Source organism: Macaca fascicularis, chromosome 13, assembly GCF_037993035.2.
Source record: "Macaca fascicularis isolate 582-1 chromosome 13, T2T-MFA8v1.1".
In the NCBI taxonomy this organism is placed as follows: Eukaryota; Metazoa; Chordata; class Mammalia; order Primates; family Cercopithecidae; genus Macaca; species Macaca fascicularis.
The window spans coordinates 110,949,532-110,975,719 of NC_088387.1; the positions used below are offsets into that span (position 1 = coordinate 110,949,532).

General features: G+C 49.6%; 1 protein-coding gene across 7 annotated transcripts; it reads right to left on the reverse strand.

Moving 5' to 3' along the window:
• Positions 1-108: 108 nt before the first annotated feature.
• CIMIP5 (ciliary microtubule inner protein 5) lies at positions 109-21,917 on the reverse strand. 7 transcript variants are annotated; one of them, XR_012422677.1, is made up of 5 exons: positions 21,472-21,917; positions 18,256-18,334; positions 15,186-15,225; positions 11,979-12,201; positions 8,860-9,743 (listed from the first exon to the last, which is right to left on the reverse strand). XR_012422677.1 is itself a non-coding variant. In XM_074012353.1 (5 exons), exons 3-5 carry the CDS (start codon positions 18,267-18,269, stop codon positions 12,010-12,012), a joined length of 246 nt encoding a protein of 81 aa, XP_073868454.1. In that variant the 5' UTR covers positions 18,270-18,334; positions 20,080-20,180; positions 21,472-21,576; the 3' UTR covers positions 10,412-12,009. The 7 variants fall into 7 exon arrangements, 5 of the variants coding, with proteins under 5 accessions (XP_045225722.2, XP_005576612.3, XP_073868454.1 ...); XR_010580571.2 differs by lacking the exon at positions 8,860-9,743 and adding an exon at positions 20,080-20,180 and having other exon boundaries at positions 10,412-12,201; XM_074012353.1 differs by lacking the exon at positions 8,860-9,743 and adding an exon at positions 20,080-20,180 and having other exon boundaries at positions 10,412-12,201; positions 21,472-21,576.
• Between the last annotated feature and the right edge of the window lie 4,271 nt (positions 21,918-26,188).

A 26,188-nucleotide genomic window follows, 5' to 3' on the forward strand; every position in this document is an offset into this window, starting at 1 on the left:
CTTGAACTTGAACACTTCACAGTGAAACTGTTTCTTAAGGATTTCTCCTGATAGAGTAACTTGGACGTGGCCGTCTAAGCCACAAACGGAGGGAAAAGGAAGGACGCATTTTCCAACCTCTGAAAATCGCCTGTGTATTAGGGCCAGGTTATGAAGCAGGAAAAAAGCACCAAAATGCAATGCCAGAATCTATGATCGCTGGTTTTGTGCCATAAACCTCAGCCGGGAAGGGTGAGGGACCGGAGCTGGGTCAGCTTCAGAGTTTGGAGTTCTGGCCGAGGCTCTTTCTCTCGAGCCTTACCAGCGCATCACCTCCGCCTATGGAGAGAAAACAAACAAACAAACAAATAAACAAAAAACAGGTGCTGAGTCCTGTCTCCCAAGTCTAAATGAGAACAGGACGTTCAGAAGGGAACCCTTAAAGGAAATTGGCCTTGGGCCTACCCTGGCTAGGTTGATACTGATCTTTATTGCCCCTGAAGCAGGAAGACTGCTTGAGGCCAGGAGTTCAAGACCAGCCTGAGCAACACAGGGAAACCCCGCCTCTACTAAAAATGCAAGAATTAGCCAAGCATGGTGGTGCATGCCTGTGGGCCCAGCTACTCGGGAGGCTGAGGCAGGAGGATGGCTTGAACCCAGGAGGCGGAGGTTGCAGTGAGTCGAGATTGCGCCACTTCACTCCAGCCTGGGAGACAGAGCCAGACCCTGTCTCAAAACAAATAAATTATATATATATATATATATGTGTGTGTGTGTGTGTATATATATATATATATAAATTTTTTGAAGAAGAAAATAGAGAAGAGCTTTTTTTTTTCTCTTTGAGACGGAGTTTCACTCTTGTCGCCCAGGCTGGAGTGCAGTGGCACGATCTCTGCTCACTGCAACCTCCACTTCCGGGGTTCAAGTGATTCTTCTGCCCCAGCCTCCCAAGTAGCTGGAATTACAGGCATGTGCTACCACGCCCGGCTAATTTTTGTATTTTTAGTAGAGACGGGGTTTCACCGTGTTGGTCAGGCTGGTCTCGAACTCCTAATCTCAGGTGATTCACCCGCCTCGGCCTCCCAAAGTGCTGGGATTACAGGCATGAGCCACCACACCCGGCATAAAGAGCTTTTTTTTTTTTTTTTTTTTTTTTTTTGAGACGGAGTCTCGCTCTTTCGCCCAGGCTGGAGTGCAGTGGCACTATCTCGGCTCACTGCAAGCTCCGCCTCCCGGGTTTACGCCATTCTCCTGCCTCAGCCTCCCAGGTAGCTGGGACTACAGGCGCCCGCCACCTCGCCCGGCTAATTTTTTTTTGTATTTTTAGTAGAGACGGGGTTTCATTGTGTTAGCCAGGATGGTCTCGATCTCCTGACCTTCGTGATCCGCCCGTCTCGGCCTCCCAAAGTGCTGGGATTACAGGCTTGAGCCACCGCGCCCGGCCTATAAAGAGCTTTTAACAAGCATCAGCAGCAATGACTATAGAAACATCTAGAACCTGTTGAGTGCCTCCTGTGTGCCAGGTGTTTTACTTTCATCATGACATGTGGCACGTCCCTTGAAGCAAGGAGGTGGTCCTGGTTGGAAGTGTTCTGCCCCAGCCTTGGACTCTGTTTATTCCAGGGGGTGGCCAGGATCTGGGCCTCCAGGACTAGCCTTAGGAGGGAGCTGCTCCCACCTAGGGCCCAGCCTGTGCTAACATTTGGGGATGCAGGCTGCATGAGGGGCTTTTGAGAGGTATGAGTGCTCCCGGGACCACGCAGGGAGTAGCCTCCTCCACTGTGGAACAAATGCTGCTCCTGGTCTAGGACACTGCTCTGGGGGTCAGCTGGGTGAGGCAGGGCCGTGGAAGAGGTTTCTTCCTGGCTCCTAGATCCCTCCCTGGCTACTTTGCGTGAAGACCGGGATGGGGTGATGTGGGTGTGTGGCCCTTGGGGGTTAGGCAGACCTCAGCTATCCTCCTAGCATTGGCCCCTACAGACTGCATGATCTTGAACAGACCTTAACTTCCCTGTTCCTCGGTGTCATTTTTAAAAGGGGAGAACCATCCGCCTCAGAAGGTTATTGAGAGGTACAGAATAGGTGCTCAACGGAGATGGTCATACCCCACCAGGTGCAAACTAGCAAAACCTTTTTGGGATTTGTGGGCACTGGCTTTGTTCCTGAAGCTGTGTGGGGATGGGGGCGGTCCTAGGGGGAGCCAGGTTTGGGCCATGCAGGCAGGCTTTTGGGTCTCAGCCCCTATGCCCAGCGATACATCTCAAGAGCATGCCAGCTCTTCTGCTCAGAGGATAACCTCAAAACGGCTGATCTGTGAGGCTCCTCTGTCGCTTCAGGAGGCTGGGGAGTGTCTGGATGGGGGTCTCTACAGTGCACACTCACTGGGATATCTCTGCAGGACAAGATAGTGCCCCCGTGTTAGAGACCTCTGCCTCCTCCCCAGCTACATGGCAGCCCGGTCACAGTCTGTTACAGGACCTGACCCCACTCCTGGGCCACAGCCGCACAGAGTGAATCAGCTCCCTGAGTGAAGCTGGCCACGGAGTCTCATTGAAACCGCCTTTGCAAAAATTATAACAGGAAATTATGACAGTGAAAGAGATCAGACCTAACTGACTCCATCTTGCTTCTTTAAGCTGTCCTGGTTCCTTCCTGGGCATAGGCTGAACCAACCTTGTGAAGGAATTTAGTTTATGGTTTGACTCTGAAACAAAATTAATAATAGCCCTTTCCTGAAAAGACCACCTTTGTGCCTTGGGACCTGTCTGCCTTTGCAGGACTAACAAATTACCTACAAGATTAGGGTCATGCAGGCTCTGGCTGCAAGAGTCTGAACCTTCCCAAATTGCTCCTGGGGATCACATCACTATTGTAAAACTTAAGATCAGTGCTTGAGATATTTTGCAGACCCTGCACTGGATGGATCAGCTGACACCACCCAGACCAATTATTTGGCTCAACCAGTTCTGCAGTCCCCGCTCAGGAACAGAAGACAGCAAGAAAATTTCACTTCGACCCCCACCCCCCCACCCCGCCTATGATTCCATCTCCATCCTGACCAATCAGCACATTCCACTTCCCAAGCCCCTACCGGCCAAATTATCTTTAAAAACTTCCATTCCCAGTCTGAGCGTGGTGGCTCACGCCTGTAATCCCAGCACTTTGGGAGACCGAGGTGTGCGGATCACCTGAGGTCAGGAGTAAGAGACCAACCTGGCCAACATGGCAAAACCCCGTCTCTACTAAACACACAAAAATTAGCCAGGCGTGGTGGCGGACGCCTATAATCCTAGCTACTCTGGTGGCTGAGGCAGGAGAATCGCTTCAATCCGGGAGGCACAGGTTGCATTGGGCCGAGATCACTCCAGCTTGGGTGACAGAGCGAGACTCCGTCTCAAACAAAACAAAACAAAACAAAAAAACAAAAACAAAAACACGAAACTTCCATCCCCGAATGCTCTGCTCAGGGAGACTGATTTGAGTAATCATTAAACTCTGGTCTCCCGCACAGCTGGCTCTGTGTGAATTACTCTTTCTCCATTGCAATTCCCGTCTTGATAAATCGGTTCTGTCTAGGCAGCGGGTAGGGTGAGCTCTTTAGGTGGTTACACCTTCATGTGGGAACATGGAGTTGAGCAGAAACTGATTCCAAACCTCCCCCAATCTCACTTCCCCACTCTTCAACAGAGGAGATGTGAACTCAAGAGCCATTGGTGGTGCCAGTAAACCCAAAATATCTGAGACAAGTCTCAACCAATTTAAAAGTTTAGCTTGCTTTTGTCCATTTTAGGGAGACATGAGACATGGATTAATATATGTAAGATATACTCTGGTTCCGTCCAGTAAGGCAGGACAGGTCGAAGAGGGGGGCTTCCAGGTCATAGGTAGATAAGAGACAAAAGCTTGCATTCTTTTGAGTCCTTCATCAGCCTTTCAGTGAATACATAATCTAGTCTGGCTCAGTGACTCTTCATTTTTACATAAACAGTCGGTCTGAGGAAGCAATCAGATAAGCATTTCTCTTGGGTGAGCAGAGGAATGATTTTTCTGTCCTGCACCTGTTAAGATCAGCTATCAGTTTACATTGCCAGGGTGAAATGCAACAGAACTGTTTCACGGTATATATATATATATATATTTAATTCTTGGCATGATCCTGAATAGGGTAAAGATCTTGAGGCCCACAAGGAATTCCCTTGTGGGCAAATTGTGAGGGAGGCATGTAGCTTTTTTATCTTTATAGCCACCTTATTCAGGAATTAAAATGGGAGGCAGGATCCCAGCTTGACTTTTTCCTTAGCTTAGTGATTTTGGAGTTGAGATTTATTTTTCTTTCACAGTGGCCATTCTCCCACCTTCATTTTAAAATAAATTCCTAAACCGCCGGGCACGGTGGCTCACACCGTGTAATCCCAGCACTTTGAGAGGTGGAGGCCGGCAGATCACGTGAGGTCAAGAGTTCAAGACCAGCCTGGCCAACATGGTGAAACCCTGTCTCTACAAAAATACAAAAATTAGCCAGGCATGGTGACGGGTGACTGTAATCCCAGCTACTCTGGAGGTCGAGGTAGGAGAATCGCTTGAACCTGGGAGGTGGAGGTGGCAGTGAGCCAAGATGGCACCACTGCACTATAGCCTGGGCGACAGAGCGAGACTGCGTCTCAAAAGAAAAAAAATCCGGCCGGGTGTGGTGGCTCACGCCGGTACTCCCAGCACTTTGGGAGGCCGAGGCAGGTGGATCACGACGACAGGAGATCGAGACCATCCTGGCTAACACAGTGAAACACCGTCTCTACTAAAAAAAAAAAAAAAAAAAAAAAATTAGCGGGGCATGGCGCAGGCGCCTGTAGTCCCAGCTACTCAGGAGGCTGAGGCAGGAGAATGGCATGAACCCGGGAGGTGGAGCTTGCAGTGAGCCGAAATCGTGCCACTGCACTCCAGCGTGGGCAACAGAGCGAGACTCCATCTCCAAAAAAAAAATTTCTAAACACGAATTTTTCGTTAAGCTACTTGCAGGTTTCTTATATATATCATGGCACTTTTCGGCAAACACCTAAGAACAAGGGCTTTCGGCTGGGCACAGTGGCTCATGCCCGTAATTCCAGCACTTTGGAAGATTGAGGTGGGTGGATCATGAGGTCAAGGGTTTGAGACTAGCTAAGCCAACATGGTGAAACCCCATCTCTACTAAAGATACAAAAAATTAGTTGGGCATGGTGGCACGTGCCTGTAATCCCAGCTTCTCGGGAAGCTGAGGCAGGAGAATCACTTGAACCCAGGAAGTGGAGGTTACAGTGAGCCAAGATTGTGCCATTGTACTCCAGCCTAGGCAATGGTGTGAGACTCTGTTTTAAAACACACACACACACACACACACACACACACACACACACACACACACACACACACACACAGGCTTTCTTCTGCAGTCTCAATGGAATCACCACACTCTGCACTTTCTTGCTGATACAATAGTGTTGGCTAACATTTATCTGCAAAGCGTCCTTTAGAGCTGCTTTTCGTGACCCAGGATCCAGTCAAGGATCACGGACTGAATCACTTCAGCCTTCCTTTAGACTTTTCTGACATTGACGTTTATTTATTTTTTGACACAAGGTCTCATTCTGTCACCCAGCCTGGAGGGCACTGGAGAGATCACAGCTCACTGCAACCTTGACTTCCCGGGCTCAGGTGATTCTCCCATCTCAGCCTCCCAAGTAGCTAGGACTACAGGCATGAATCACCACACCTGGCTAATTTTTTGTATTTTGTTAGTAGAGATGCTATGTCCGGAATCGGTGGGTTCTTGGTCTCACTGACTTCAAGAATGATGCCACGGACCCTCACAGTGAGTGTTACAGTTCTTAAAGATGGTGTGTCTGGAGTTTATCCCTTCAGACATTCAGATGTGTCCAGAGCTTCTTCCTTCTGCTGGGTTTGTGGTCTCGCTGACAGGAGAAGTGTCACAGACCTTCCCAAGTGCTACAGCTTTTAAAGGCAGTGGGGACCCAAAGAGCAAAACAACAAAGCTCCCATAGCGTGTGAAGCGAACTCCAGCAAACTGCCACTGCTGGCTCCGGCAGCCTGCTCTTATTCCCTTATCTGACCCCACCCACATCCTGCTGATTGGTCTATTTTACAGAGAGCTGATTGGTCCATTTTGACAGAGTGCTGATTGGTGCGTTTACAATCCTTTAGCTAGACGCAGAATACTAGACAGAAAAGTTCTCCAAGTCCCCACTAGGTTAGCTAGATACAGACTACTGATTGGTGTATTTACAAACCTTGAGCTAGACACAGGGGGCTGATTGGTGTATTTACAAACCCAGAGCTAGACACAGTGCTGAGTGCGTCCAACATCCTTTAGCTAGACACAGAGTGCTAGACAGAGAAGCTCTCCAAGTCCCCACTAGGTTAGCTAGATATAGAGTACTGATTGGTATATTTACAAACCTTGAGCTAGACACAGAGTGCTGATTGGTGCATTTACAATCCCTTAGCTGTGTACGATCCCTTAGCTAGACATAAAGGTTTTCCAAGTCCCCACTAGACTCAGGAGCTCAGCTGGCTTCACCCAGTGAATCCCGCACCGGGGCTGTAGGCCAAACTGCCCGCAAGTCCCGCACCGTGTGCCCGCACTTCTCAGCCCTTGGGTGGTTGATGGGACCCGGCCGCAGAGCAGGGGGTGTCGGCCGCGCAGGAGCCCACCGCAGAGGTGGGGGCTCAGACATGGCGGGCTGCAGGTCCCAAGCCCTGTCCAGTGGGGAGGCGGCTGAGGCCCGGCGAGAATTTGAGAGCAGTGCATGCGGGCCGGCAGTGCTGGGGGACCCGGTGCAACCACCGCAGCTGCCGGCCCGGGTGCTAAGCCCCTCACTGCCCTGGGCAGGGGCCCCCTCCACACCTCCCGAGCAAGCAGAGGGAGCTGGCTCCGGCCTCGGCTAGCCCAGAGAGGGGCTCCCACAGTGCACTGGTGGGCTGAAGGGCTCCTCAAGCGCCGCCAGAGTGGATGCCCAGGCTGAGGCGGCGCCGAGAGTGAGGGCTGCTAGCACACTGTCACCTCTCAGTGCAGTTTCAGCATGTTGTACAGGCTGGTCTCAAACTCCTGAGCTCAAGCCATATGCCTACCTCAGTCTCCGAAAGTGCTGGCATTATGGGTGTGAGTCATAGCGCCTGGGCAGACATTGACATTTTTGAAGAATCAAGGCCAACTCTTTGGCAGAATGTTTCTCAATTTGGGATTGCTGAGAGTTTCTTCCTGATTACACTCTAGTTACTTTTTTTTTTGGCAGGAGTGCTTCCTCAGTGAAGTAGGTAGCGTTGTTTTCAGTGAACCACACCAGGGGAGCACAGTGTCAGCTGTCCTGTTATTGGTGAGGTTTGGCTTAATAGTTTGGTTAAGGCAGTATCTTCTAGATTTCAGCATTTACCGTTCCCTAAGAATCTTTCAGTCATTTTAGTGTCTTTTATTGACTCTTGCCTAAATCAGTTATTGCTGTGAGTCATTAAATGGTGATTTTTCTATTATCGTTTATTCTGCATTCTTCAATCGAAAATAGTTTTCATGGCCTGGTGCGGTAGCTCATGCCTGTAATCCCAGGACTTTGGGAGGCCGAGGCAGGTGGATCACCTGAGGTCAGGAGTTCGAGAACAGCCTGACCAACATGGAGAAACCCTGTCTCTACTAAAAATACAAAAATTAGCTGGGTGTGGTGGTACATGCTTGTAATCCCAGCTACTCAGGAGGCTGAGGCGGGAGAATTGCTTGAATCTGGGAGGCGGAGGGTGCAGTGAGCCGAGATGGCACCATGGCCCTTCAGCCTGGGCAACAAGAGTGAAACACCATCTCAAAAAAGAAAAAAAAAAGTGAAGCAAGTGCCCCTCCAGGCTCGTTACGGCTCTCAGCTCTTGATTACAGTCCTTTTCCTGAAGCCCAGCTGTCTTCTGGTCCTTGGTCTCCAAGTGCCCATCTCTTTATTGGTAACACCCCCTTTTCCTTTTGCTGGCACTGACACTGAGGCTTGGTGCCCACTTCTTTGTGACCTCCTAGCCCATCCACCCTCCCTTGTTCTGGCCCAAACAAGCTGAAAGGCTGGCGTTGGGATTTCACTGCAGATGCCCGTCTGTCCTGGTTTCCTGGGCTCCCAGTGGGTGAAATGGGGAAGGTTAGAAGCAGGCATCTTCTTGAAAAGAAGGCAGATGTGGCAAGGAGCAGAGAGTGGGTGGGCCTGGTTGTGAGGAGGGTTTTGGTGTGATGACAGGTCATTGCAGAGTACAGAAAGCATTTCTGCATGCAGAAGCCTTCAGCGTGCCTGCACGGTTCTGTTGAGCCCTTGAGCCCTGGTGATGTGCCATGAGAAAATCATGCCCCAGGAGGCTTTCAGTCCAAGAGAATGAGAGACATGCACAAAATACTTGAACCTAACCTGAAATGTGGAGGAAAGTCTAGCCAAGTCCAGCCAAAATCACCTGAGCCCCAGCTACATGCAGACCTGTGAGCAACAAAGGGGATGTTTTGTTATACAGCATTATCATAGCTGACTAATGCACTCTGTGAAAGAATTCAAACCCCTTTTTTCTTTTTTTTTTTTTTTTTTTTTTTTTTGAGACGGAGTCTCGCTCTGTCGCCCAGGCTAGAGTGCAGTGGCCGGATCTCAGCTCACTGCAAGCTCTGCCTCCCGGCCCCATTCTCCTGCCTCAGCCTCCCGAGTAGCTGGGACTACAGGCGCCCGCCACCTCGCCTGGCTAGTTTTTTGTATTTTTAGTAGAGATGAGGTTTCACCGTGTTAACCAGGATGGTCTCGATCTCCTGACCTCGTGATTCGCCCGTCTCGGCCTCCCAAAGTGCTGGGATTACAGGCTTGAGCCACCGCGCCCGGCCCAAACCCCTTTTTTCTTCAGTACTCCCTGAATGCTCAAAGAAGAGAATCCTGGAGCTGGAGATGCCCTTAAATCTGTCTTCTTCCCTTCTCCCCTCATTTTATAACTGTGGAGACTGAGGCCTGGAGCGGGGAAGGCAGCACAGAGAAGTCACACATGAGATGGATCCTGGCCCTTCACTAGTTGTGAGACCCTGACCAGATTGAATGAAGTCTTTGGCTTAGTTTCCAAACCTCTCAAATGGTGACAATTATAATACATGCAAAAGACACGATGTTGGTAATGTGCCAAGCCCAGAGTCTGTGCTTATAGGTTACATTGTCTGTAAGTGGCTGTGCTTCCAGGAGTGGCAGAACCGGCACAGGTCCATGGCCCTCCTCACTGCCCTCCTGGGCACTCAACGATTCCCTCCCCTCTGCACAGGCCTGACCACCTGCAGCCATCCTTAACCTCGACTTTTCTAGTGCCTCTCTCTCTCTCAAATGGAAATCTTGATTTTGAGTGTGAGAATAATATAAGGCAGACTCAGGGCAAAAACATAGATTGGGTCTTTAAGGAACCTCCAGCATCTTTGTACCCACCCAGTCCGAGGGCAAGCACTTGACCTTCATGGGATGCTGCCAGGATGTGACCAGGACCCCTGGCTATCCTGGCCACTGATCTTTGCCCAGCTGATGATCTCAGAGTGGAGAGGGAGCCCAGCTTTCATGTCAGACACTGAGAAAGAAGGCGGTGGCCTCCAGATCCAAGTAGGAAGGGTTGGGCCTCTTCCTGGCCAAGTCACATTGGGCCTGGTCTGCTCCATCACACAGTCGCGCAGGGCCAGGGTGTGGCATGAGGCGTAGGGGCTGTTGCATGGAAATAATGTGTCCTGTCCTGTGTACCTGGAAACACCAATGATCTATTCTTGGTGGTAGTAGGGATCCCAGAGATTGGAAAAAATCAGTTTTCCCTTTCTTAAGGATCAAGTGACTTTCTTTAAGCAGAAAAATCCTGTAATTTGCTAAATTTGGTGGAATCAATTTATTGAGGATTAAAGGGGACCCATATAGCATAGTGCTTAAGTATATAGTCCTTGGAGCCAGACTCAACTGCCAAGTCTGAACTCCAGCTTCACCACTTGCCAGCTGTGTGACCTTGGGCAAATGACTTAACCTCTCTGTGCTTTAGTTGCCTCATTTATAGGAGTATCTATCTCATAGGGTTGCTGAGAGGATTAAATGAGTTAGTTCATGCAAATAACAGTGACATTTAGCTACTGCCAAATAAGACCCAAGCAAGCATCAAAGACAGAGCAGTCATTTCAGCCCCTGCCCCATTTTTCTCTCTTTTCTGGAGGCCATGGCTGAGGTCCTGCAGAGGACACTGGGCTTCAAGCTTGAGGCCTGGCATTAATGTATGTTTGGGATTTTATTTCACCTCTCTGAATCTCAGGTTTTGCCTGTATTAAATGAATATAAAATCCCTGAATATGATTCCCTTAGGTTGTTGAGAAAATACATTTAAAATGCTTTACCCTAGAAGTGTGGGCTATTGTTTTCATTTTGGTCAGTTTTTGTTTATTTTGTTTGTGTGTCAGTGTGGGTGTAGGGAGATTCTGCTCCATGAGCTCACTCAGGGCTCCAGGCATGGGCCTGACATGCTCCCTCCATCTTGTGCCCATCTTTTCCCTGCATCCTCCAAGTCCTCTCCCTTCTTCAGCTGATGGGGAAAGGAGAACAAGCCAATACCTGGAGTGTCTCATGGACCAGAACTGGAAGGGAGACCTAGGGTTTTTGCTCCCATTCCACTGGCCATGGCTCTGTCACATGCTCCACCCAAACCAAGGGAAAACACAGCCTAGCAGAGTGCCCAGGAAGAAGAGGAGAATGCGAATGTTTGAAAGAATGAATCCATTTGTGTTTTAACCAACAAGGAGGAACTAAGCCTTTTCTGCATTTTTTGCTTAAATATGAAGGTTGTGATATAATCACAAGGGTCCTTAAAAGATGGAGGAGTGAAGCCAGATGCCTGTAATCCCAGTGCTTTGGAAGGCCAAGGTGGGAGGATCATTTGAGCCCAAAAGTTCAAGACCAGCCTGGGCAACCTAGTGAGACCCTATCTCTACATAAAATTTCAAAAATTAGCCAGGTATGGCTAGGTGCGGTGGCTCACACCTGTAATCCCAGCACTTTGGGAGGCTGAGGCAGGTGGATCACCTGAGGTTGGGAGTTCAAGACCAGCCTGACCAACATGGAGAAACCCCATCTCTACTAAAAATACAAAAAATTAGCTGGGCATGGTGGCACATGCCTATAATCCCAGCTACTCAGGAGGCAGAGGCAGGAGAATTGCTTGGACCTAGGAGGCGGAGGTTGTGGTGAGCCAAGATCATGCCATTGCACTCCAGCCCAGGTGATAATGGGAGTCTCTGTCTGGAAAAAAAAAAAAAAGAGAGAGAGAGAGAAGATGAAGGAGTGAGGCAGGAGAGAGCGAGCGATAGAGACTGATTTGAAGATGCTAAGATGCTGGCATTGAAGATGGAGTAAGGAGCTGCAAGCTAAGGAATGCAGGCTGCCTTGAGAAACTGGAAAAAATGTGGAAATAGATTCTTCCCCAGATCCTCCTAAAAGAGCACAGCTCTGCAACATGTCGATTTTGGCCCAATGACACCCATGTCAGGGTTGTGATCTTCAGAGCCGTAAGATGACACATTTGTGTTGTTTTAAGCTATGCAGTTTGTGGTCACTTGTCACAGTAGCTGCAAGCAGAGAACACACCGAATTGCAGGAGGGGAGACGGAGGCACAGAGTGTTACAGCAGCCAGCTCAAGGTCCCACAGCTCATCAGAGCCAGGAGCTGGATTTGAACCCAGGCATTCAGTGCTCCTGACCACAATGCAGGATCCCTTTCATGGGGCACCCATGGGTTCTCAAGATGGAAAGGCTGGGGGTTGTATGGCCGTGGGCCAGTTACTGAGTCCTCTGAATCTCACGTGTAAAAAGTGTGTAAGAGTGACCCCATGGAGCCCAACGGAAGAGCGTCCTGCAGCTTAGAGGCAGTGCAGACCCAAGCTGCCTTGTGTGGGTTGCTGACTGGCGCTGTCGTGGGCCGGATCTCTTGTCCCCACCCACACCCACCTGGGGAAGGCCAGCCCAGCCCTCCTTGCTCCTAGATGGGCTGCATCTCATCCTCCAGCTTCTTCTTCCGGGCCCCTTCGGTGAAGAAGAAGTCCATGCGGATGAGAGTCTGTCCCAGGGGCGTGTCCAGCCTGCTACCCACAACCTGGTTTGTGGAACTGGGAACTGTGTCCGAAAAGAGAGGCACATGGTCTGGCAACTTCTCAGGCTCCTTCTTGTTGCCCTGAGGAGAGGGGACAGCTCGGATTACACAGAGCGTGGAAAAAGGAGGACCTTAGGATGGGAGAAAACAGAGCAGAGAGCAGGTGCCTCTCTGTGTGAAGCGTCTCCAGGTGATTCAATCCTGGTTTGGACATGGGATCCCCCAAGAGTGACCCGATGCCACAGCCTCTGCCAAGCTTGTCCCTCCTCTTCCTCCACTTCCCCTTCCCCAGGTGCCTCCCAGATCCCTTAACTTTTATGCTGCGACCTGCAGAGATCAAGGGAAGGATCAGGTGTCATTCCCCTTTCTACCCCAGGACTAAGACGCCGTTTTACATCTGGTGGGAGGTTTTGATTTTTGTTTTTGTTTTTTGGTAAATTTGTACTTAGAGTATAACATTCACACAGAAAAGTGCACAAGCCTTCACTGTCCAGCTTGACAAATGTTCACAAAGTGAAGATGCCCATGTACCCAACCAGATCACGGGGTATAATCCCCTCCCCGCCTCCTTTCAGCCCCTCAATCCCTGTCTCTGCTGCCAAGGCAACCTGACCTTGACCTCTCATGCCACACATTAGCTTTGCCTGGTTTTGAACTTTACATTAGTGAAATCATGGCTTTCCTGTCTGGCTTCTTTCTCTCAAAATACAAAAATTAGTTGGGTGTGGTGGCGCATGCACGTAGCCCCAGCTACTCAGGAGGCTGAGGTGGGAGGATCACTTGAGCCTAGGAGGTTGAGGCTGCAGTGAGCCATGATCATGCTACTATAGTCCAGCCTGAGAGACAGTGAGACCACGTTTTGAAAAAAAAAAAAAAAAATCTGACAAGTGGGAAAACATCCTCAGCTCTTCCTGCCCCTGTTTAGGGTTACCTTTCTGCTACCCTGTGTCTAAGAGAAGTGACACGACCTGGCAAGTAAGGAGATCCTGGCTTTCACCTGGCAAAGTCCATGCTGAGGTGGCTCCACCCTCTGGTCATGATGCAGATTTCAGTAGTCAGGTTGCTATCACATAGCCCTTAGGAGGGAGAGACTCTTACAGGCTGGAAGCCCAGACCAGATGCACAGGGCGGGATATCAGGTCCCATGAGCTGAATTTCCCTCCAGAATAGACAGCAACAAGCCCAGCAGGTCCACAATGCAGGCATTAAACCTTTCCTCAACCTGGCAGGGTCCAGGTAAGCATGGCCACCCCCCTCGAGTGACTGTCCACATTGCTTATCTTCCAGGTTGGTCCTTTGACCATCTTTTTTTTTTTTTTTTTTTTTTTTTGAGATGGAGTTCCGCTCTTGTTGCCCAGGCTGGAGGGCAATGGTGCCATCTCAGCTCACTGCAACCTTCGCCTCCCAGGTTCAAGTGGTTCTGCTTCCTCAGCCTCCCAAGTAGCTGGAATGACAGGCATGCACCACCACACCTGGCTAATTTTTGTATTTTTAGTAGAGATCAGGGTTTCTCCATGTTGGTCAGGCTGGTCTTGAACTTCCAACCTCAGGTGATCCACCTGCCTTGGCCTCTCAAAGTATCGAGATTACAGGCGTGAGCCACCGCGCCCAGCTGACCATCCTTTTAATAGTGAGATCAATCTTTTCATTCACTCATTCATCCAGCATGAACTGAATGTTCACTTTTTTATGGTCTCTGGGGGATGGGGCAAATGCTAGGGTTGTGACAGGGTGCTTGATGAATTCATATTCATCTTTTCTCTTTTTAAAAAATAATGTTATTTTTTGTAGAGACAGGGTCTCCCTATGTTGCCCAGGCTGGTCTTGAACTCATGGGTCCAGGTGATCCTCCCACCTCAGCCTCCCCAAGTGCGGGGATTACAGTCATGGGCCACCATTCCTGGCCTCATCCTTTCTCTTAAGGAGTTCACAGCTGGTGAAATTGGGCATTGCAGTATTACATTACATAGAATACCAAAATAACGGGTGAGATATGCTGGTGAATCAAAGGAAGGAGTGATCTGGTCAAGCCTACCCAGGAAAGGGAGATTCCCCAGAAAGGGAGGCACTAGAGCAGGGTCTTGAAGAGTGAATAGGAATCCATCAGGCTGACCAGGTAGGAAGGACATTCCAGCAGGGGACCAGCATGCCCAAAGGCATGGATAAAAGAGTGTTGTGGGGGCTGAGTGTGGTGGCTCATGCCTCTAATCCCAGCACTTTGGGAGGCCAAGGCAGTTGGGTAATTGAGGTCAGGAGTTCGAGACCAGCCTGGCTAACATAGTGAAACCCCCTCTCTACTAAAAACACAAATATTAGCCAGGCATGGTGGTGTGCATCTATAATCTCAGCTACTCAGGAGGCTGAGGCAGGAGAATCGCTAGAATCCAGGACGTGCAGGTTGCTGTGAGCTGAGATTACACCACTGCACTCCAGCCTGGGCAACAGAGTGAGACTCCATCTTAAAAAAAAAAAAAAAAAAAAAAAAGAGTGTGTTGTGAGGTCTGCGTGGGGTGGGTAATGAGACTGGGGAGATAGATAGTTTAGATCACAGGAGGCTTTGTAAGCTACCTGAAAACTTCAGACTTACTGAAGCATTTTAATCAGGGGAGCTACACGGCCAGTTCTGCCATTTAGGGAAATCAGTGTGGTGGCGAAGTGGAGGATAGATTGCAGGTGGTGATACTGGAGTCAGGGAATTTGTTTACAAAGTATTTTTACCCAATCTCATTGCCCCTTCTTGGGCACGCCACACAGATATGACTACGCATTGCTGACATCCTCAGTCAGGGGAGACATTTCAGCAACAGATGCCTGTCATTTCTAATTGGTTCATCTTAATAAAACTAAGAAACACTGAAGGAAACAAATTTCTAAATGCTTCATATAACTTTTCTTTCCAATGGACCCAAGGAATGCAATTCCTTGAAACAAGAGTGTATTTTACTCATCTCTGCACATCCAGCATCTAGTCCAGAGTAGATCTTCAATAAATGTCAGTTGAATGATGGAAAGAATGAATAATATTCAATCGCAAGTATGTTTGGCAGGAACATATTTTTCCTTACCATTGAGTCATAGTCTTTCAGGAAACTCCAGTTCTGAACCCTGGAAAGGAAAAGCATGTTGACTGTGTGAGTTCCTTCTAGGACATTTTTACCAATGACTTTCACTGTGTCAAGTCAATGCAACAATGTATCACATGGAAGAACTAAAGATTTTTTTTTTTTTTTTTTGAGAAGGAGCCTCGCTCTGTTACCTAGGCTGAAATGCAGTGGTGCAATCTCAGCTCACGTTGCAACCTCTGCCTCCCAGGTTGAAGCAATTCTCCTGTCTCAGCCTCCCAAGTAGCTGGGACTACAGATGCGTGCCACCACATCCAGCTAATTTTTGTATTGTTAGTGGAGATGGGGTTTCACCATATTTGTAGGCTGGTCTTGAATTCCTGACCTCAGGTGGTTCACCCACCTCGGCCTCCCAAAGTGCTGGGATTACAGGCATGAGCCACCATGCCCAGCCAGAACAAAATAATTTTTAAGTGAAACAAATGCCAAGTGCCAAGCAGGTATTGATGGTGTATCCCACCAAAAGAACAAACATTTCAATTTCCAATGACTTTTCCTAGAATGACAACTATGACGTTGCTATGGTAGGACTGCCTAAGCAAGCAAAGGCTACAATCTCACCCTGCCTCTGTGCATTTTCAGAAGGCTGCAGTAGGCAAGCATTCTCTGAAGAAAAAAGTTTTCACGTCCCCAAACCTTTGTAACCTTCCAATGTGAGTGACAGAGGAAGGCTAGGGAGGGGTAGGAAAAGGGAGGGACCATAAGGATAGTATTACCTTGCACTGGTCATTTAGTTTTACTTGAATCTAATTTTAAAAAGTCAAACAATTCTACAAAATATAATAAAAACAGCCTTCTCTGTCCCCCTCCTCACAGCCCCTGAGCCTCACATCTTAGCGTCAAACCTTTGCCAGCCTTTTAGCTGTTTCTTCAGGCCTTTGCGTCCGTATTTTGAAATAATAGGATTCTACTGCTGTATTACATCATTCTTGCCTTGCTATAAAGAATACCTGAGACTGGGTAATTTATAAAGAAGGTGTAGGCTAGGCGCGGTGGCTCACTCCTGTAATCCCAGCACTTTGGGAGCCCGAGGTGGGTGGATCACCTGAGGTCAGGAGTTCAAGACCAGCCTGGCCAACATGGTGAAACCCTGTCTCTACCAAAAATACAAAACTAGCCAGGCATGGTGGTGGGCTCCCGTAATCCCAGCTACTAGGGAGGCTGAGGCAGGAGAATTGCTTGAGCCCGGGAGGTGGAGGTTGCAGTAAGCAGAGATCGAGCCACTGCACTCCAACCTGGGCGACAGAGTGAGACTCCATCTGAAAAAAATAAATAAATAAAAATAAAGAAGGTGTAATCGGCTCACAGTTCCACAGGCTGTACAGGAAGCAGGATGCTGGCATCTGCTTAGCTTCTGGGTCCGTCTTAGGAAACTTACAATCATGGTGGAAGGCAAAGTGGCAGCAGGCAGGTCACATGGCCAGAGCAGGAGCAAGAGAGAGAGAAGGGAAGTGCCACACACTTTAAAAGAACCAAATCTGGTGAGAACTCCCTACTGTGAGGACAGCACCATGGGGATGGTATAGACCATTTATGAGAAACCGACCCCATGATCCAGTCGCCTTCCACCGGGCCCCACCTCCAACAGTGGGGATTACAATTCAGCATGTGATTTGGGTGGGGACACAGATCCAAACTATATCCACTGCTGTTCCTTAGTATTTTCTAAAATTTAAACTTATCTATCGACTTCCTATTATAGGAGATGAAGAGTTAGCATTCTTACTCCTGCCCTTCCCTTTGTTCTTTCAAAATCATTACAGATCTTGGTTAAATTGATATATGTCATTTTGATTCTTATGGTTATGTAAATGTTATTCCCTGATGAACTAAGGAGTGCAATATACCCCAATTCTGTTCTTGTATAACCTTGTATTCTTTCTAGAGCTAACAGAGAAATTACATTTCCTCCCAATTTTTTTTAGGCTTCTATGTACTGATCATTGATTCCAGATGTTCCAATAAAACTGAAAAGTCCCTCTCAATATTATTTTCTACACTGTCATGTGCATCAGATAATAAACATTCCTTTAAAACCTTTCTTAGCCTCCTCGGAAGCCCCGTGTCCTCCTGCTCCCACTGGCCTGGCCGTGCCTCAAGATCACAGGCTGGTCCCTTCCTTCACCAACACGCTGGCATCCCCCTCTTTGGGAATTCCATGTCTTATTTTCTTGTTAATGCACCTGTTTCTGTGGAGCACCTACTCTAGTATCTGTGGACTCCTACATTTCTTTGGTTCTGGAAAATTCTCACTTACTTTCTCTTTAGACATTTTCTCTCTCCCATTCTCTCCTTTGGGAGTTTTGATTAAGGATAGGTTGGAGCTTCTTGTTCAGTTTCTCTACATTTTTAATTCGTCATTTGTGTTTTCTGTCTTGATTTTCTGAATAATTTCTCCTGTCTTGAGTTTATGAAGTCTGACTTCAGTTGTGTCTTATATTTCAACTTTATATATTTTTATTGCTACAAGTTCTTTCTGTTTTTTGGTTTCTTTGAGATGGAGTCTCACTCTGTCGCCCAGGCTGGAGTGCAGTGGCACAGTCTTAGCTGACTGCACCCTCTGCCTCCCGGGTTCAAGCAACTCTGCCTGCCTCGGCCTCCTGAGTAGCTGGAATTACAGGTGCATGCCATCATGCCTGACTAGTTTTTGTATTTTTTAGTAGAGATGGAATTTCACCATGTTGGCGAGGCTGGTCTCGAACTCCTGATTTCAGGTGATCTGCCTGCCTCAGCTTCCCAAAGTGCTGGGATTGCAGGTGTGAGCCATTGTTCCCGACCTCTTGTTTCATTTTTTAAAGCAGCACTAGAACATTTAAGCTATGTGTCTGGCTCACATTGTATTTCTGTCAGGCAGCACTGCCTTACACATTCCTCTTTGGGCTATCCAAACCTTGCAAAACTCTTTCCCCTTGGTCTTTACACCTCCTTATGCCCCTGGCTTTCTTCTCTGGTGTTTCCTGGCAGCATCTCTGCCTTTCTAGTAAACGTTGCAAGTTCTGTCCTGCATCCTCACCTCTTCTGATCCATTGTGCTCTTCCCGGGAGAGCTTATTCACATCGCTGGGGCCAATGCCCACTCGTTTCCTGCTAAAACTGAGATAGAATTTGCATTCCATAAGATTCACTTTTTAAAGCACACAATTCAATGACTTTAATATATTCATGGAGTTGGGCAACCATCACCACTTTCTGATTCCAGAACATTTCATCACCCACAAAACACCTTGTGTCCATTCGCAGTCAGTCCTCATTCTCCCCTTCTGGATGGGTTTTTAATGCACAACTCCTCACTCTCACACTCAACTACCTCCTGGCAGCTCTATCTAGACGTGGTTCGGGCATTTAAAACTCACCAGAACTCAGCATCTTCATCATTTATCTTCTCCTCCCTATTAATCATTCAAGCTGAGACCTGTCATCCTTTATTCCTTCCTCACCTTTCCTCCCACATTTACTCAGTTTGTAAATATTTTCTGTCATTCTGTAGGTTGCCTTTTCACTCTGTTAATTGTTGCCTTTCACTGTTAATTGTTGCCTTTGCTGTGCAGAAGTTTTTCATATGCAAAAGAATGAAATTGGATCCTTTCTAACATGATACATACCAATCCACTCAAAAACATAGAAGGAAGCTTCATAACATTGGGCTTGGCAATTATTCCATGGATATGCCACACAAAGGACAGGAAACAAAAGCAGATAGACAGATGGGATTACATCAAACTCAAAAACTTCTGAAGAGCAAAGGAAACAAGCAACAAAGTGAAAAGGCAACGCACAGAATGGGAGACAACATTTACAGATCATATTTCTGATAAGGAGTTAATTTCCAAAATGTATAAGGAACTTCTACAACTTAGTAGCACAAAACCAAATAACCCAATTGAAAAAATGGGTTAAAGACTTGAACAGACATTTCTCCAAAGAAGATAAATAAATGGCCAATAAATATATGAAAAGATTATCAATGTCACTCATCATCAGAGAAATGCAAATCAAAACCACAGAGGTCAAACACGGTGGCTCATACCTGTAGTCCCAACACTTTGGGAGGCTGAGGCGTGTGGATCATCTGCTGTCAGGAGTTCAAGACCAGCCTGGCCGGAGCTTGCAGTGAGCTGAGATCGCACCACTGCACTCCAGCATGGGTGACAGAGCAAGACTCCGTCTCAAAAAAAAAAAAAAAAAAAAAAAAAAAGACCAGCCTGGCCAACATGGTAAAAACCTGTCTCTAATAAAAATACAAAAATTAGCCAGGAGTAGTGGAGGGCATCTGTCATCCTAGCTACTTGGGAGGCTGAGGCAGGAGAATTGCTTGAACCTGGGAGGCAGAGGTTGGAGTGAGCCGAGATCACGCCACCGTACTCCAGCCTGGGCGACAGAGGGAGACTTCATCTCAAAACGAAACAAAACAAAAAATCACAATGAGATACCACCTCACACCTATTAGGATGGTTGTTATCAAAAACCAAAAGACAATCAATGAGTGTTGGCCATTGTGTGGAGAAACTGGAATGCTGAGATACTGCTGATGGGAATGCAAAATGGTGCCACTGCTATGGAAAAGACAATGGAGGTTCCTCAAAAAATTAAAAATAGAGGTAGCATATAATCCTGCAATCCCTCCAATATGGTTTGAGTGTTTGTGCTCTCCAAATCTTATATTGAAATGTGATCCCGAGTGTTGAAGGTAGGGCCCAGTGGGAGGTGTTTGGGTCGTGACCGGCTTGGTGCCTTCCTTGCGGTAATGAATGAGCTCTTGCGCTATTAGTTCACAGGAGAGAGCTGGTTGTTAAAAAGAGCCTGAAACCTCCCCCTCTCTCTCTGGGTCCCTCTCTTACCATGCAACACGCCTGCTCCTCCTTCACCTTCTGCCATTATTGTAAGCTTCCCGAGACCCTCACCAGAAGCCAAGTGGATTCCAAGACTATGCTTGTACGGCCTGCAGAACGGTGAGCCAAATAAACTTATTTATAAATTACCCAGCCTCAGGTGTTCCTTGACAGCAATGCAAAATGGACTAAGACATCCATTTTTGAGAATTCATCCAAAAGAATTGAAACCACTCCCATGTCCATTGTAGCAATACATATAACAGTCAAATGTGGAAGCAACGTAAAGTCCATTGACAAATGAATAAAGAAACTGCACATATACACATTCAGCCTTAGAATGGGAGGAAATTCTGTAATACGCGACAAGATGGATGAATCCGGAGGACAGGATGCTAAGCTAACAAGACGGACATGGAAAGTCAAATATTGCACAATTCCACTTCTATGAGGCACTGAAAATACACTCCTGGGAGTAAAGACTAGAATGGTGGGTGCCAGAGGCTGGGAGGAGGGGGAATGGGGCGTTGCTAATCCACGGGTATGAAGTTTCAGCGGTGCAAGATGAGCGCTTCCTAGAATCTATCAGGCTGCTCATTTAAAAATGCTGTGTTCTTGCTTAAAGACCATGCCATGTACTTGCTTAAAATCCTGGATGGTGTCTCCTTTGGAAAAAATGCATCCAGACTTTTACGAGGGCTGGGGTGGCCCCCCCCCCCCCCCCCCGGCTGCTCCCCCTTATCCTGTGGCCTTCCTCACTCCCTGTGCCTCAGCTACACGAATTCTTTGTTTTGTTTTTTTAGATACGTCAAACTCTTGGCTCCTTCTCCTGTTTCATGTCTCAGCTTAAAAGTCTCCTCAGAGAGGCCTTCAGCCGGCTCTCCCCCTAACCCTGAACTGTTGTTTCCTTCTTACCGCTGGTCACATTTCTTACAGATTTGTACTTGTTTGCTTTTCTGCTTGCTTTTTGGCTGCCCTGTCCGGAGTATGAAGGCTCCGTGGAGCCATGGCCAGGTCAGTCCCTTGTTGCATCTGGTCTCCTTTCAGAGCGGCTCATGGGGATTTTTGGTTGAATGAAGGCATGAAGGAGCATCTTTCCCAGAGTCAGGTCAGATGGCCAGCGCCTCTCACCCAGACTAGGCCAGCAGGCTCCTGCTCCAGGGAGGCGGGGCTGCTCGGACCCAGCCGCATCTGATCCTGGCCTCCATCTTCCTGGCTTCCTAAGCTCAGGCTCGGGTCTGGCTCTGGGCTGGGCCGGTGACCCGCCTCCCCCCGGGCATGCCATGCTCTCTGTCCCTCAGCCCGGATCAGCTGCCCAGCCATCTCCCTTTCTCCAAAAGTTTCCCCAACTTGTAGTCAGGTTGCGGGGGTCAGGGTGGAGAAGGGAGGGCAGGCACTCACCAGCGCCGCTGGCCCCGACGCTCGGCCTCCAGGAGCTCCCGCCACAGCTGGTCCTGCTGCACGCCGCCACCGCAGGCAGCTCCCTGGGCCACCCGCTGCGCCTTCAGAGCCTGGGGGGCCTGACCGCCACCAGCAAGACCCTTGCTGGCCATAGGGCCAATCCGGGCAGCTGGGGAGACAGAGGTTGGCGGCCTGGTGGGGGACAATCGGTGCCCAGGTGATGTGGTTCTCTGGAGCCCAGGGGTGGGGTGGCTCCCCATGGGTGCAAGTGTGTGTGTGTGTGTGTGTGTGTGTGTGTGTGTGTGAGAGAGAGAGAGAGAGAGAGAGACTCCTGTGCCTGAGCTCAGCTCAAACCTCCTCCTGGAACACTCTCTCCCTCCTAACCCCGGGACAGCCTGGGCAGGGTCCTCCTCACTGTGGCTTTAGGCCTCGAGCTCAGAGTGGCCGATGGGGAGAGCATTTGAGCCCAGTTTTGTTTTGAACTCCCGCCTGTGTTGACTGTTGTCCTGGGAACGGGCAGCTCCCAGGAAAGAGGCGGGCCCCGTGTGTGCGTGCGGGTGTGTGCGTGTGTGTGTGTGTGTGTGTGTGTGTGTGTGTGTGTGTGTGTGTGTTTGTGATCTGAGCCCTAGGGCTGGGGGGCAGAGAGTTCTTGAGTAGATGCCACGCCCAGTTCAGCAGCCCCCTACCCCGAGGCCGGAGTCCTCCGAGCAGGGTAGGGGAGGAGGAGGGAGCGAAGCCGGGGCTCCTGGGGGCCACCCCCACCATTGTCGCACTTGGCTTCCGGCAGCCGCCTTCAGGCCGTGGGGCGATGATAGTCCTGTGCTGCCCCCTCGTGGATGCTGCGAGGCTTGCACGAGATGGTGGCCCTGAGGGCGCTCTGGGAATTGTGGATCAGGCATCAGTGTGAAGCTTCCTGCTTGTTTGGGAACAATGGCGGAGGTCATGAGCTTCTGTGGGGCGAGGGAAAATGAGTGCAATGCACTAGGAACATCCGCTCTGTCTGTAAACCCGGAGCGTTCACACAGCACTCTGCTTTATGTCTGAGACCTCCCAGCCATGCCTTTCCAACGCCATTCTACAGATGAGGAAACTGAGGCCCTTACCGGCAAGATTAAGTGACCGCCCACGGTCACACAGTCACCAGCTGAAGGGAACAGGGAGAACCTGAGGGCTCACGGTCCGAGCCCTCAGCCCTGTTTCTGTTCTAACTGGGTGCAGCCAGGCTCCCTCCGTGGCAGCCTCTCCTGGTCTGGCTCAGCTGAGCTCCAGGGATGCCCGCTGCTCTCATCACTTCTGCCTCCTGCACTCTCTGCTTCCCGTTCTCTGGGTTTCGTGCCGTTCCGGTAGGTGCTGGCAGATTCACAGTTCCTTCCACGCAGCTTCTCTGTGCGTCCATTCAGCTGGGCCGCTGCTTCCTATCGTTGTACAGGAAGAGCTAAGTGCAGACAAAACCCTGATGAATAGAGGCCTGGGCAGAGTGCCTGGGGTGCAGGGCAGCAGGGCAGCCAGTGAACCACAGGGCACTGTGGCCAGTCCTGTGTGCCCCTGCTGGATTCTGCTTCTGTGAGGGAGGCAGCAAGGAGTTGGGACTTCACAGGTGAAAGGACTTGCCAGGTAGAAAAACTGGGGTGACCACAAAAGCTTGGATGCAAGAGAGAGCCTGGCATTTTGGGAGATGTGTGGGAGGAGACAAGGACGGGGGTGGCAGGGCACATGGGGGCAGGCCCCGGGGTGTTTTCCACTGTATCCTGTACCCAGTGGGGAGATACTGATGGGCTGTGAGCCCCAACGGAACTGCAGGGAACAGAACCATCAGGAAAGGGGTAAGAAACAGGTGAGGTCGCCATTGCCATGGTGTGGGTAAGCAATGGCAATGAAGCCCCTACCGGGCTCAGGTGGAGGGCTGGCGTGGAGAAGACAGGGCTGAGAGCCAGGCCAGAAAGAGCTGCCAGCTTTGTCTTCCCACACTTGCGTGAGGATGGAGCTGAAGGGTGTGACCTTTTGGGAAAACATTAGTCTAGAATCAGAGCTGCAAGCCTGGGACTCTGTCTGTCCTCTGTCCCTCCCCTCAGAGCTGGGATGACACAGGCTGGCATCTAGTGACTTAAATTTTCCTGGTAAAGATGAGCGCAGCAGGAGCGTGGCAGGGTGGGCCGCTGTGTGCTGCTCCCATGGAGGTGTCTGTGCTCCCTGCACCGCGACGACAGGTTCCTGCCATGCCCAAGGAGCAGCGGCTCTGACTTCCCTGAACCCCCAGAAGGTGGGTTCTAAAGACACCCCGTGAGTGTCTTTAGAGAGGACAATGTGTCCTGGGAGGCTTTGTCAGGCTGACTGCAGGCTGTAGCCCTGAGCAGCTGGGAACAGCCATGCAGTTTGCTCAGATACCTCCAGCCCTGGCCACAGGCTCTAGACACAGGGACCAGGACAAAAAAGGCCAGCAAGGGCATCTGTGACAAACCATCACGACTGATCGAGTTCCTGATGTATGTAGAGGCTAAATATCTCCACTGAGTCTTTTTTTTAGACGGAGTCTCACTCTGTTACCGGGGCTGGAGTGCAGTGGTGTGATCTTGGCTCACTGCAATCTCTGCCTCCCAGGTTCAAGCGATTCTCCTGCCTCAGCTTCCCGAGTAGCTGGGAAAACAGGTGTGCACTGCCACACCCAGCTAATTTCTTTCATATTTCTAGTAGAGACAGGTTTTCACCATGTTGGCCAGGCTGGTCTCGAACTCCTGACCTCAGGTGATCCACCCACCTTGGCTTCCCAAAGCGCTGGGATCACAGGTGTGAGCCATGGCGCCCGGCTGGAGATTGGTTCTTAAAAATTAAAATATAATTTAAAAACCATTTCAGACCGAGAGTTGATAGAGGGCTGGACTGATGGGTGACAAAGCAAATACAATACAACGTAACTGTAGAATCTAGGTGGTGGGCATATGGGTGGGCATATGCTGGGTGTCTGAAAAACTTCAAAATAAAATGTTGAGGGGAAAAAAACACCTCACCTGCCAGTCCAGGTCAGTCACTGCCAGTCTCTTTTCACATGTCCTTATCCCTGGAAAAACATCCAAATTCACTCTGGGTGCGCCTCAGTGAGCCCCAGCCTGGGAGGACCCACGCCGCCCTGCCCCTCCCGCAGCTCTAAGGCTGGCCTCACCTGGGGATCAGGACACCGGGTTCCAGTCCCTGCTCTGCCAGTGACTTGCTCTGTGCCCTTGAGCGAGGGCTCAGGGCACAGCCCACATTTTGTGGTCTAACTTTACATGAGACTTTCCAGGGGAGCACAAGAATCCCTGCCTTTGGGAGGTTGCTGGAGTTGTCTTTGAATGGGTTTTCCTCAACCCTAAAAGCCTTAGCAAGTTCAGGGCCTTCAGCTGGGCGAGGAGAACGTTCCAGCCCAGGCAGCCACAGGGTGGCCCCACCAGCCCGGGAGCAAGGACACCTGCGATTCACAGAGCGCGACGAGGCTCCGCCCTGCGAGCCAGCCCCGCCTACTTCCTGTCGGCCCCGCCCCTTCCCGGGTCGGGGAGCGAGGGAGGGTCCCGAGCTCCGTCCAGCTCCGCGGGCGCAGAGCCCAGGGGCCCCGGAGCTTGGGAGCCCGCGGGAGAGGGCTGAAGGGGCGGATCCGTGGGAGGTGAAGGCAGGGGAAATGCGTGTCTGCATTTTTTAATTTGCAGGGGATATTTTCTGTCCCTTTTGTCCCCGAAGCCTCTGCTTTTTGGATGAAAAGTTGGCTTTACTACCCTCTCTCTCCTTCCCGCGCGCACACACCTTGGAGGCGTCATACCAGGCGGTGACCGCAGAGGAAGCATCCAGCGCCACAATTCTTGCCTTGTCAGCTGCTCCCGCCAAGTCCCCAGAAAGCTCCCGGTTCATCAGAACAGCATTAAAGGAAGGCCCAATTTATCTATGGAAAAATCTGCTCCGGCCTTCCTCTTGTAGCCCCAACCGTTTTCACTTATAAGTAGCCGCTTTGGGTCTAACTGTTGGTTCTACAGTTGCTGTCAATGTGCCCACCATTTTGTACTCAGCTTAAAATTGTTTGTTTGTTTATTTATTTATTTATTTAGAGGCAGAGTCTCGTTCTATCACCCAGGCTGGAGTGCAGTGGGACACGATCTCTGTTCACTACAACCTCCACCTCCTGGGATCAAGTGATTCTCCCGTCTCAGCCTCCTGAGTAGCTGGGATTATAGACGTGCGCCACCATGTTCGACTAATTTTTGCATTTTTAGTAGAGACGGGGTTTCGCCATGTTGGCCAGGCTTGTCTTGAACTCTTGACTCAAGTGATCTGCCCAACTTGGCCTCCCAAAGTGCTGGGATTACAGGCGTGAGTCATCATGCCTGGCCAAAAAAATTGTTTTTAATGTATCAGCAACATCTTTTCATGTTTCTCTTTACAATTTTTTTTTTCTTTTTTGAGACAGGGTCTTAACTTTGTCACCCAGGCATGGTCATAGCTCATTGCAGCCTCCCTCTCCCTGGGCTCAGGGGATCCATCTCAGCCTCCCAAGTAGCTGGGACCACAGGTGCTTTATAAGCTTTACACATCTCATTGTAGCCAGTTTCTTAGAGTTGATGCACCATAATGTGTTTAACTAAATTTTTCTCTTCTTGGACATTTAGATTTTGTTCAGGTTTAGCACCAGCTGTGATAAGGGTCTTCAAGCCTCTGCTTCCTGCTGTGGAATTGTTGCCACAGGACACATTCCCCG

Bases quoted from the DNA above. Each gene is read 5' to 3' on its own strand.
- CIMIP5 (XM_045369787.3), bottom strand. From the start codon at position 21,731: ATGGGGAGCCACCCCACCCCTGGGCTCCAGAGAACCACATCACCTGGG. The intron at 15,226-21,471 runs GTGAGTGCCTGC...TTTCCTTTCCAG, and splicing joins CGTCGGGGCCAGCGGCGCTG to GGTTCAGAACTGGAGTTTCC. The intron at 12,202-15,185 runs GTAAGGAAAAAT...CCCTCTCCTCAG, and splicing joins TGAAAGACTATGACTCAATG to GGCAACAAGAAGGAGCCTGA.